The sequence below is a fragment of the Salvia splendens genome, chromosome 18, assembly GCF_004379255.2.
Source record: "Salvia splendens isolate huo1 chromosome 18, SspV2, whole genome shotgun sequence".
NCBI lineage: Eukaryota > Viridiplantae > Streptophyta > Magnoliopsida > Lamiales > Lamiaceae > Salvia > Salvia splendens.
The window spans coordinates 11,338,752-11,349,350 of NC_056049.1; the positions used below are offsets into that span (position 1 = coordinate 11,338,752).

Consider the following 10,599-nt stretch of genomic DNA (forward strand, 5'->3'; position numbering starts at 1 on the left):
AAGTGTTTCAGGTTTGAGCTATCAAGATCTGGAGGCTATAGATCTAATAGTGTAGTCTGTTCTGTATTTGTACTTGTATTGCGTTGTAATTACTGGGTGGATTGAAACTTTGCAATGAAGTATAAATACATATATTAGCATAGAGAATTGATATTATCGTAATAATGGATCATAAGATAAATCAAAATTAGCAAATTTCTAGCATTTTGTCACCGAATGGGCGGTGATGAAATTATTTAGTAGTAGTGCTTCCTCCGTCCTACCTCAAGTGATCAATTTTCCATTTTAGATTGTCTCATCTCAAGTGATCGATTTCATTTTTTAACTAAAAACAAAGCTTCAATCATCCCTTACTTTATTATCTCTCTTACTTTATTATCTATTTCTTATTTTATTCTCTCTTTATCTCTCTTACTTTTCCTCTATCATACTTTACTCTTTCCACTTTAACTCAATACATATCATTTTCTTAATTCTCGTGCAGAAAAGAAATTCATCACATGAAATGGGACGGATGGAGTATATCTTTTGGACCACAATAAAATAATCTTTCCATCACAAAATCTAAAACAGAACGGCTTTTTTTGTATTTAACGATACATTTATTAAATATCATAAATAAAACAATGCATTAATTAAATAGCACTTGATCTATACTAAGTTGATTGGTACACTCAACCAGTTCCATGGCAAACACTTGCTTCTGAAACAAGTTCAAACCTTTAAAAAATCTCACAAAACGTATGACGTAGATAAAGTTAAAATTTTGACAGAGGTTGAATTAGACAAAGCCAAACATATGTTGATATAAAATCAACATCTAAAGACTTCTCAAATTAATGCATCTAATTAATTAGTAGAAACGCACATTAGAAAACGGATATTTACTGAGTTTAATCTCTTTGGGGACAACCTATTGAGTCTAGGAAAAATATTTTAGCTACTGATCAACAACATTTTGTTACTAACTTTTCTTTAATTTGGTTTTGGTAGTTTTTAATATGATGTTTTAACCTTCACTTAATTTAATTATAATTAATCTTATTGTAACTTAACAGTAGACTCTCCCAAGTTGGCATGTTTTTGATCTATAATATACCTATGTCTATAATATCATTTCTATCACTTTGTTATTTTTCGTTGACACACTCAAAACCCAACCTTTTCTTTAAATTGACAATAGCTTCTTCATAATTCCAAATCCCTCTAACAAAATTTCAACTATGGTGTTAGATCATTATAACCCCTCTTTCCACACCCACAAAAAATCCAAAAATCTCTCCCTCAAAAACACCAACACAATTAGAATCTACTTATTTAAATTTTCCAAAGTATTCATAGTTATAATCTTCCAACTTGTGATCATACAATACATTTACCAATCTTCATCAAAACCACCATCATCAATCCATCAAGATACAACACAACAAATTCCGACACCAGAATCCGATGATCGGTGCAAACACGGCACCGTCTATGTCTACGACCTTCCGGCCAAGTTCAACCAAGACTTGCTCGACAACTGCGCCGATTTAGACCCGTGGCACTCCCGGTGCAAGGCCGTCTCCAATCACGGCCTCGGTCCGATGGCCGCCGGCCTCTCCTCCACCGTGCCGGAAAATCTATCTCCGGCGTGGTACTGGACGGACATGTTCGCCGGAGAAGTCCTCTACCATTCCAGGATGCTACGGCACGCGTGCCGGACGACGGACCCGGACACGGCCACGGCGTTCTACATCCCGTTCTACGCGGGCCTCGCCGTGGGCCGGTACCTCTTCACGAACCACTCGGTGCAGGAAAGGGACGCTTCCTGCGCCGAGCTCTTAAAGTGGGTGGGTGGCCAGGCGCCGTGGCGGCGGATGCGCGGCGCCGACCACTTCATCATGCTCGGGAGGATGACGTGGGATTTTCGGCGCTCGCGCGACGGCGACTGGGGGTCGGGCTTCATCTACATGGCGCAGATGGAGCACGTCTTGCGGCTGGGGGTTGAGCGGGACCCGTGGGACCCGCTAGAAATAAGTGTCCCCTATCCGACCGGTTTTCATCCCCGGTCGGACCGGGAACTGGTCCAATGGATGGAATATGTTAGGACGGTGAACCGGACCAGCCGGTTCGCGTTTGTGGGCGGAAAGCGCCAAATGAAAGGCGATTTCCGCACAATTTTACAAGAACAGTGCCGCGATGAGCCCGGTTCGTGTCGGATGGTGGACTGCTCGGGGATGCGGTGCTATGACGGGACGTCGGAGATTATGGAGGCGTTCGTGGCGTCGGAGTTCTGCCTGCAGCCGAGGGGAGATGCGCACACGCGGCGGTCGACGTTCGACTGCATGCTGGCCGGTTCGATACCAGTTTTCTTCTGGAAGAGGAGTATCTACAATCAGTATGAGTGGTTCTTGGGGGATGAACCGGACCGGTTTTCGGTTTTCATAGACCGGAGAGCGGTGCGGAATGGGACGACTTCGATTAGGAAAGTGTTGGAGAGTTTGAGTAGAGATGAAGTGAGAAGGAAGAGAGAGAAAGTGATTAGTTTGATGCCAAAATTTGTGTATAAAAGTGGTGAAGATGGGATTGCCAAAGATGCGTTTGATTTCGCCATTGATGGAGTGTTGAGAAGGCTGCATAAAAGATGAGACTCGACTACATGAATATATGCTTTTATATACTGCTTTGGCTTTGCATTTTTTAGATTCCATTTCTTCCTTTATCGTTCGTATACGAAATTTCGATTGTTTTCATCAATTTAAATACACAAATTTTGTGTTTGATTCTTAGATATTTACTCTTGAATTAGTAATAATATTTCTTTAAGTTTCTGAAGGAGAAATTTAGTTTTTTCCCTCTTTTTTACATTTGAAAAAGTAAATTAATTTCTTTTCTTTCTCTTAGCAAATACTATTGGTATGCAAAATAAATGTATAAATGAGATAGTTAGAGCCTCTGCATTTATGTCTTAAGATGCTTTTATCATTTTAATTTTTTGTATCTATATATACCTCATAGTTATAATCAGTGAATTGTGTCCTTACCTATACTGTGCAATACAACTTTAAGTTCCCGTTTACTATAGTATTTATTTATTTGTTGCAGATTAAACTACTATCAACTAAGCTGTAACGTCAAATACTCAAATTTACCTTTTATTTGAAGTGTTATTGACGCTTCATATCTCAAAATTTTTAAAAAAATTATTTTTTTCATATAAAATTTAAACTTGACATATAATATCACGAAGTTAAATAGTTATTGTATTTTTTCACCAATGACAAAATCCGGCAACGTCTCATTTTCCACCATATCATATAAAATATAGTTACCATCGAAAAAAAATAGTGGTGAAAAATAAGAGTGATGAAATTACAAAGTTCAATTATGGTTATATATGTAGGGTAATTAAATGTAGTTGGAATTTTATAACGATATAAATTTTTTTACTATTAATTATTAACCCACCTCGAAAAAAATCTTTGTCAAAGTATAGCAAAACATAATTTAAATTGAGTTGAGATGAGAAACTGAATTGCAAATTATAGGTAATGGCAATATTCATTAATTATGACTAACAAGTACTCGAATATTTAAATGTGATAGCTTGCATTTTTTATAAGATGCAATTTATTATTGGTGAATAATGATACATTGATCCAAAAAAATAAAATCATAAAAGAAATTTACTGGGTATCTTACTTTGTATACATTTGTTATGCTTCCTAATTACTCAGATAAAGAGAAGAGAGACAATGTGTGAGAAAGAGTGGAGAAAGAGAAAGAAAAGTTTAATTATATACGTTTAGGGCTAAGGACAAAAAGGAAAAAAACATAATCTCCTGTGATATTTTTTAATCCAGATATATTTTAACATCCGGAACTTTTGAACCTTATTATTATTAGCTTAACTATAAATAATTATAAATAAGTGATCAATGTGGTATTCTGAAATTGCTCCTTTGTATTATAGATATCGATCTTTTGAGTTATAATGGAATCAAGACGAAATATACAATAGAAGTTGTTTGCTTTACCACGACTAATTTAAAATAATAAATCCGAATTATAGTACATAATACCCGATACATGCACGAGAAGTCTAATAAGGTCCAAATATAGAATACAGTCAAATTCAAATTTATTACAAATGGGAGAAAAACGTGCGAGTGCCAAATAACCCGCTCGATGGTTGTAGTATTTTCCAAGGAAGCCCGATTTATCACCCATGTCCCCTACATAAAATTTTTTTTTTCTACATAAGAAGAAAGTTAGAGAGAGTGAGAAGTTAGAGAGAGTGAGATACATTAGTTATAAATGAAATATACATGTAAGCATGCACACGGTACGAAAACTGCCAGTTCCAGTTCGGAACCGGCGGTTCACGGTTCAAGTTCAAAAAACTGGCGATTCCGGCGCCGGTTCAAAACCGCCGGTTTTTGACCAAAACCGCCGGTTTCGGGCCAGTTCGGCGGTTCGTAAATATTTTTTTTTCTTCTCATTTTAGTGTTTATTTCAACGAGGCTACAAGTCACAAGTCTAAAGTCACAACTTATAAGTTACAATTTACACTTAATGTTAGACTTGAGCCTTTTGGTTGAAAATAAAGTGTATTGGATGATTCCCTTTTATAGCTAAATGTTCTTGGATGTGTTGCTCTTTCTTTTAATGTGGGATAAAACTCCTTATTTATAACTACATGATACATCTACATCATCTTTATTTATATTAGTTTATATCTTGACTATCTTCTATTATTATAACTTAACAACAAATATAATTACATAAAGTATTATTCTTTAATTCTTTATCTTTATCAATTTGTTTGTGTATAAGTTTATATATATGTTAACTAATAAATATCATTATACACATATTAACTAATAAATATCATTATACACATTAAGAGAACAATTATTATACAAATTGTATTAATCTAGCGATAGCTATATTATGAATAATTATTTATCTATATACAAATCATATTACTCAATAAGTGTTTATTCTTATCTATCAAGAATATATTTACAAATAATAATTTTATTTATATAAATTATACTACATCTATTAGAATAACAACTATTATACAAAATCATACTATTAGTCTACTACTAATATATAAATATATAAACTATATTATACCACTAAACAAATCATTATTTAGTTATCTATTTTTTATCATTATTATACCAATTATATTAATTGTTATTTTTTAACATTATAATCAATATATTGAGAAAAATTAGCAACATACTTACATTTAAATCCAATTATTTGAACACGTCCACATTCTATAAATATACAAATTATTAGCAACATGCAACATTCAAATTTAATTAAACTATTCTAGTTGATGCTATTATTATCTATAAATTTGTCTTAGAAAAAGAATCATAACAAAAATAAAGATGCAATTAGTGAATAATAAAATGTAGTAAAAAATAAAGAAAAGTAGAAAACAAAAGAAAGTTTTGTATCTCACATTGGAAAAAGATGAATGAATGATCTAAACATGTAGTTATAAAAGAAACTTCAACATATTTTGTCCCACATTGAAAGTGAAACAAAAAATATTCAAGGATATCTCTATAAAAGAGAAACAACCTAGAATGGTTTCATAAATTCGCAAGCCCATCAAATATATAGGCTATTATGAATTTCTTATATTCATTTATTTGTAAAAATTGTTTTAAATATAAAAATCAATTTTTATAAATAAAAAATATATTTTTTTAAATTTCGCTTGAACCGCCGGTTTAACCGTTGAACCGGCGGTTCCGATTTTGCATTTCGTTGAACCTGAACCGGACCGTGTGAATCGCCGAACCGTTCGGCGGTTTGGAACCGCAGCGCCGGTTCCGGTTCCGGTTTATGAACCGGCGGTTAACCGCCGGTCCGGTTCGGTTTGTGCATGCGTATCTACATGTATATACTTAGGAAAATCAAATGAAATCTAATAATAGATTTGAGTGGAATTGACAGTTCGGTTTGTGCATGCGTATCTACATGTATATAGTTAGGAAAATCAAATGAAATGTAATAGTAGATTTGAGTGGAATTGATAGACGGAGGAGATTTATCTTCCCACCCAATCATAATCTTTGGGAGGATAGCATTTAATGTAACAATAGAGAAGATCAAGGCCTCAAATCTCAATCAAATTGCAAGAGGCTTTTTGGCCATTGGATCAACCCAAGGAAACACCCAAATATATGCATTGAGAGATAGAAGATCAAAATTAAATCATGATAAAGATTTGAGCATTTAAGAGTCCACCCACTTGTATAGCAACTTGACCGAATCCAACAAGTATATAAACCCCCAAAGTTTCCAAATACATCCACCCATCACAATCAAACATTCCAAAAATACTACATAGAATAGAGGAGTACGAGGAGGAAGAGTTGCAGATAATTGTAGGATCAAGTCCCCAATCCAACAATACTTTGTTCCTACATCAAAAGGTAAGTCCCAAGCCTTCCTTTTCTTTCACATATGTACAAGCATATGCATATTAAACTGAGAATAGAATCTGCCCATGTAAGATCAGAAACCACATTTATTAAGTAGTGTTTCACCATCAAATCTTCCAAGTAGCAAGATAATTACTCAAAGTCTTCAAATCTATATAATAGACAAACTAAAGTAAGCACAAGTTAGGAAAACTTATCTCATGGGTATGAATCTGCCGGAGACAGATTCTCGGCAGCCCAGAGACGAAGAGGGCAGCCCCACACCCTAGCGACTGCCAATATCACAACCTTGACGAATCTACAATTAAAAACGCCAAACTTTTAAATCCAAGATTTAATCTTTAGAAAATATAACAAAGGGGAAAAATGATAAAAATAAAAATGGCCTACCTTACCTGTCGGAGAATGGCGAGGCGCGGAGGAGAGGCGGCGAAGCCGCTGCCTGTGCATGCACAGCAGCGACGGTCAGCCGCCGCGCGCGCACAGCAGCGGCGGTGGCGGTATGAGTAGATCCGAGAGGGGGGGAGATAGAATAGAAAGAAAAGAAAAGAAAAGAAAAGAAAGAGAGCGGAGGGAGAGAAGAGAGGGACAGATAGAGGGGGGAAGAGAGAGAGCGGCGCTGGACAGAGGCAGCAACGGCATCAGCATGAGTGAGAAGGAGGAGCTTCTCTCACATCAATTTGGGGTTAGTACTGGGTTTTATTTATTTCATTTGGGCTAGCATTTTAATTGATGATTGGGTTGCATTTTATTTACTTGGGCGAAGAGGGTGGGAGATTTAAAATCCGAGCCCAACTCCTTTTTAATAAGTTGGGGCTAGGGCTGGGAAAATATACCGAAATACCGAAATACCGCACTAACCGTACCGAAAAAATACCAAAAATACTGAATTTTCGGTATACCGTACTTTTCGGTATGGTATCATACAGTACCGACAGTTTTAGGTACGGTAAAGGTATGCATTTTGTATATACCGCGGTATACCGCGTTATACCGCAATTGCGGTATATACCGCAAATAACACGGTATACCGCAAATACAGTATATACCGCAATTGCGGTATATACCGGAAATCACGGTATACCGCGGTATACCAAAATCACGATACGGTATACCGAAATCACGATACGGTATACCGACAAAAGCGGTATGGTAACGATATCTAAATTTTGGTATACCGACTTTTCGGTATACCGCAATTGCGGTATACCGACAAAAGCGGTACGGTAAAGGTATGGTTTTTGGTCATACAGCACGGTACGGTACGGTATGCGGTATGGCCATTTCGGCGCTGTATACCGTACCGTTCCAACCCTAGTTGGGGCTGCAGTAAATTTATTTAAAGTAGCTCAATTTAAAAAATAGAATTTATTGGGAGGAAGTTTAATATTAAATTGTAGCCTAAGTTTTAAATTAAGGTTCTTTTAATTAATTGATCTTCATGTCTTTCTAATGGTGAAATTAAGACCATAATAATTTAGTTGAACCTCCGAAGCTAATCACTTCTTAAATTAATTAGTCAAAAATCCTGTGTGGAAGTCTAATATATGGATTAAAGTTTCTTTATAGTAATTGGTGTGAAAGCCAAATTTCAAAGTTCAGTATAAAGTTGCAAGTCCATAGAAGTCGTGAATAGTGAAAGAAGAAGTATTAAATAATATGCAGAAATTTCTAAAGAATAGTGAAAAATAAAAGGGATTAATTATGAGGCATGCATTCTAATTAGATTAGTCCTTGGTTTTAATTAGTATATTATATTGTGATGTTTCCAAAAAGGTTATTTCCGCAGTTAAGGTCGGAGTGAGAATTCAAGTCGAGGAAATTAAACAAACGAGGTGGGCTTTTTATCCTACATTATTATGTGGGCTTTCTGTTTATTTTACGGTTCAAGAATGCTTTTCAGTTATTTAAATTCAAAGTATGTTTTGTCTTGCCAAGTTTTTGTTTTGAGCATTGCTTATCTGTTTGTCTAGAAAGGGGGACGACCCTACTAGACCAGTTTATGTTATAATCGAATTCGGGTCTGAGTGTGGGAGTGATTCTTTGCTCAGGCTAGTGTACACCAGGGACCGAGAGCCATCTTTCGAGTTGGCCGGTCGTTGTGGCAGTGGAATGTGGCCACATTCCTGGCATCAGAAAGATGTTCAGATATGGTATATGTTCCAGGAAAATTGACTGCTCAGTCACAATTTTAAAGAGAAAATGTTTTTAGTGTTCTCGAGCATTTTCAATTAAACCCCGAGTTCACTCAATTTTGGCTTGACAAAACCAGTTTTATGAAAATATTTTTGGCATGTGTCCACTAAGTACATCAAGTACTCAGCCCTGCATATGTTTTAAAAATATGCAGGTTAAGCGGTGATGACGAAGGGCGGTGTTGAGCAGATGTGGCGAATGTGTTTCAGAATTATAATGATCGGATGAATCGTGTCTCCATACACGGTGTCATCTCTCTTGATTCTTCCGCTGCAATGTAAAAGTCGAGCTTATGTTCGTTTGTATTATGCACGTTGATATATTTACCAAGTTGATTCCATTGTAATTCGGTTGTTCAAAGTTCCCCTTTTTCTTCTTCCCCGCTTCTTTAATCCTCCCCTAGTCACGATAAACCGAGTTTGCTTATCTTAGCAAGGTGCGGTCGTGACATATATGTACCGATATTTTATTTTATTCGAAGACTTAAAAGATGTAAACTTCATTTTCAGTTGATCAAATTTGTAGTTCGTTCTAAAATACTACCATAGTATACCTAACCTACGATTTAGTTCAAGATAACACGTCTCTTTGAGTTTAGACAATAAGACATAATTTCTATGCTACTAATTTAATTTTCGACTGTGCACATCGATGATGCTACATATATAAGAGCACATTTGATATACTGTATAAAGTAATAGAAAATTGTAACAAAATTAATATTAGTAATATCTAAGATAACAAAAAATATTGAGAGACGTGTCTATGTTTGTATGTAAATTGGGTATAGAAATAGATATTGCACTCGATTAAGATTCATATTTTGAATTTTGGTTTTTCAAACTTTGGCCTTTTTTAGTGTAGGCAGGTTTAAATAATTTGTTGAAATCGTGCTTGGTCAATGAGTTTTGATCAAGAATAAATGTGATAAAACGTTTAATTTTTGTAATCAAACAATTTAGTGTTGATCTACTCTCGAAATAGATGACTGTTGGTATATTCATTTTCTCTAAACCATTCCTGGTGATTGAGAAATAATGGATTAAAGTTGGTCACATATGCAAGCTATAGTGGAGCTATGAAAAGTCAAAGAGATTAGTTATGTATTTAATAAGATTAGTTACTACATATAACGATTCTGGTGGAACAAGTTAGGCAGATGTGCCCACACGTGCTCGACGCGGCCGCGAGCGTCGTGTGCCGAGTGCTCAGGATCTTGGATACTGGTCTTTGGGTGGTCTTTAGGCCTGGTGCTTGGGCTTGACCCGAGCTTAGTCTAATCTTTTAGACCACCTAAAGTGCTAACTAGGCAAGCCGGCAAACGTTAACTAGCCAAGTGACTTAAGCAAGCGCTAAACTGGTTAAGTTGGCCAAGTGGCTTAACCACTCCAAGCTGACAAGTCACCTAGTCAAAATGACGCGGTGAAGCTTACATGGCTGACACGTAATGAAGTTCACACGTCGTTAACGAACCTTGACAAGAGACATTGATAAGGCTGTTTCATGCATGTGTTCTGTGATAAAACTACACTCAATTCTGTAATCTAACGTACAATTGTGAGTCAGGTGTGTGTAAAGTCCGCCATAACCAGAAGCTACATTGATCAACTGGGCGGACAAACGGATCAACAAGAATGGAGTTAACTCGCTGCACTGAACGGATCAAGTCAGGATAAATAGAGGCAGCAAGAGCACCCGTACAGGAGATTGAGAATAACTTAAAAGGTCCTCGAAGGCTAAGGGTGAAGAGGACTTTTTGAAGGGAAGGTTGCCCTAGGGATCAGAGCCTCACACCTTCCGTCAAACACACTTGGTTCTCTGGTTTTTAGTGGTGGTTGGGTGTGGAGTTTTATTTACATTTCAGTTCTGTAATTTCGTTCCGAGAAGGGGAGAAGATACAATCTCTCATTTTTATGTTTGCTACATTTTACTTCTTGTTGTTTATCGA

General features: G+C 36.2%; 1 protein-coding gene across 1 annotated transcript; it reads left to right on the forward strand.

Moving 5' to 3' along the window:
• The first annotated feature begins 1,156 nt into the window (after positions 1-1,156).
• On the forward strand, positions 1,157-2,682 carry LOC121776388 (xyloglucan galactosyltransferase XLT2-like). Its single transcript, XM_042173562.1, has one exon. It carries the CDS (start codon positions 1,224-1,226, stop codon positions 2,628-2,630), a length of 1,407 nt encoding a protein of 468 aa, XP_042029496.1. The 5' UTR covers positions 1,157-1,223; the 3' UTR covers positions 2,631-2,682.
• Positions 2,683-10,599: the final 7,917 nt, after the last annotated feature.

What these genes read in the sequence shown, in the direction of transcription:
- LOC121776388 (XM_042173562.1), top strand. Translation starts at nt 1,224, where the DNA reads ATGGTGTTAGATCATTATAACCCCTCTTTCCACACCCACAAAAAATCC.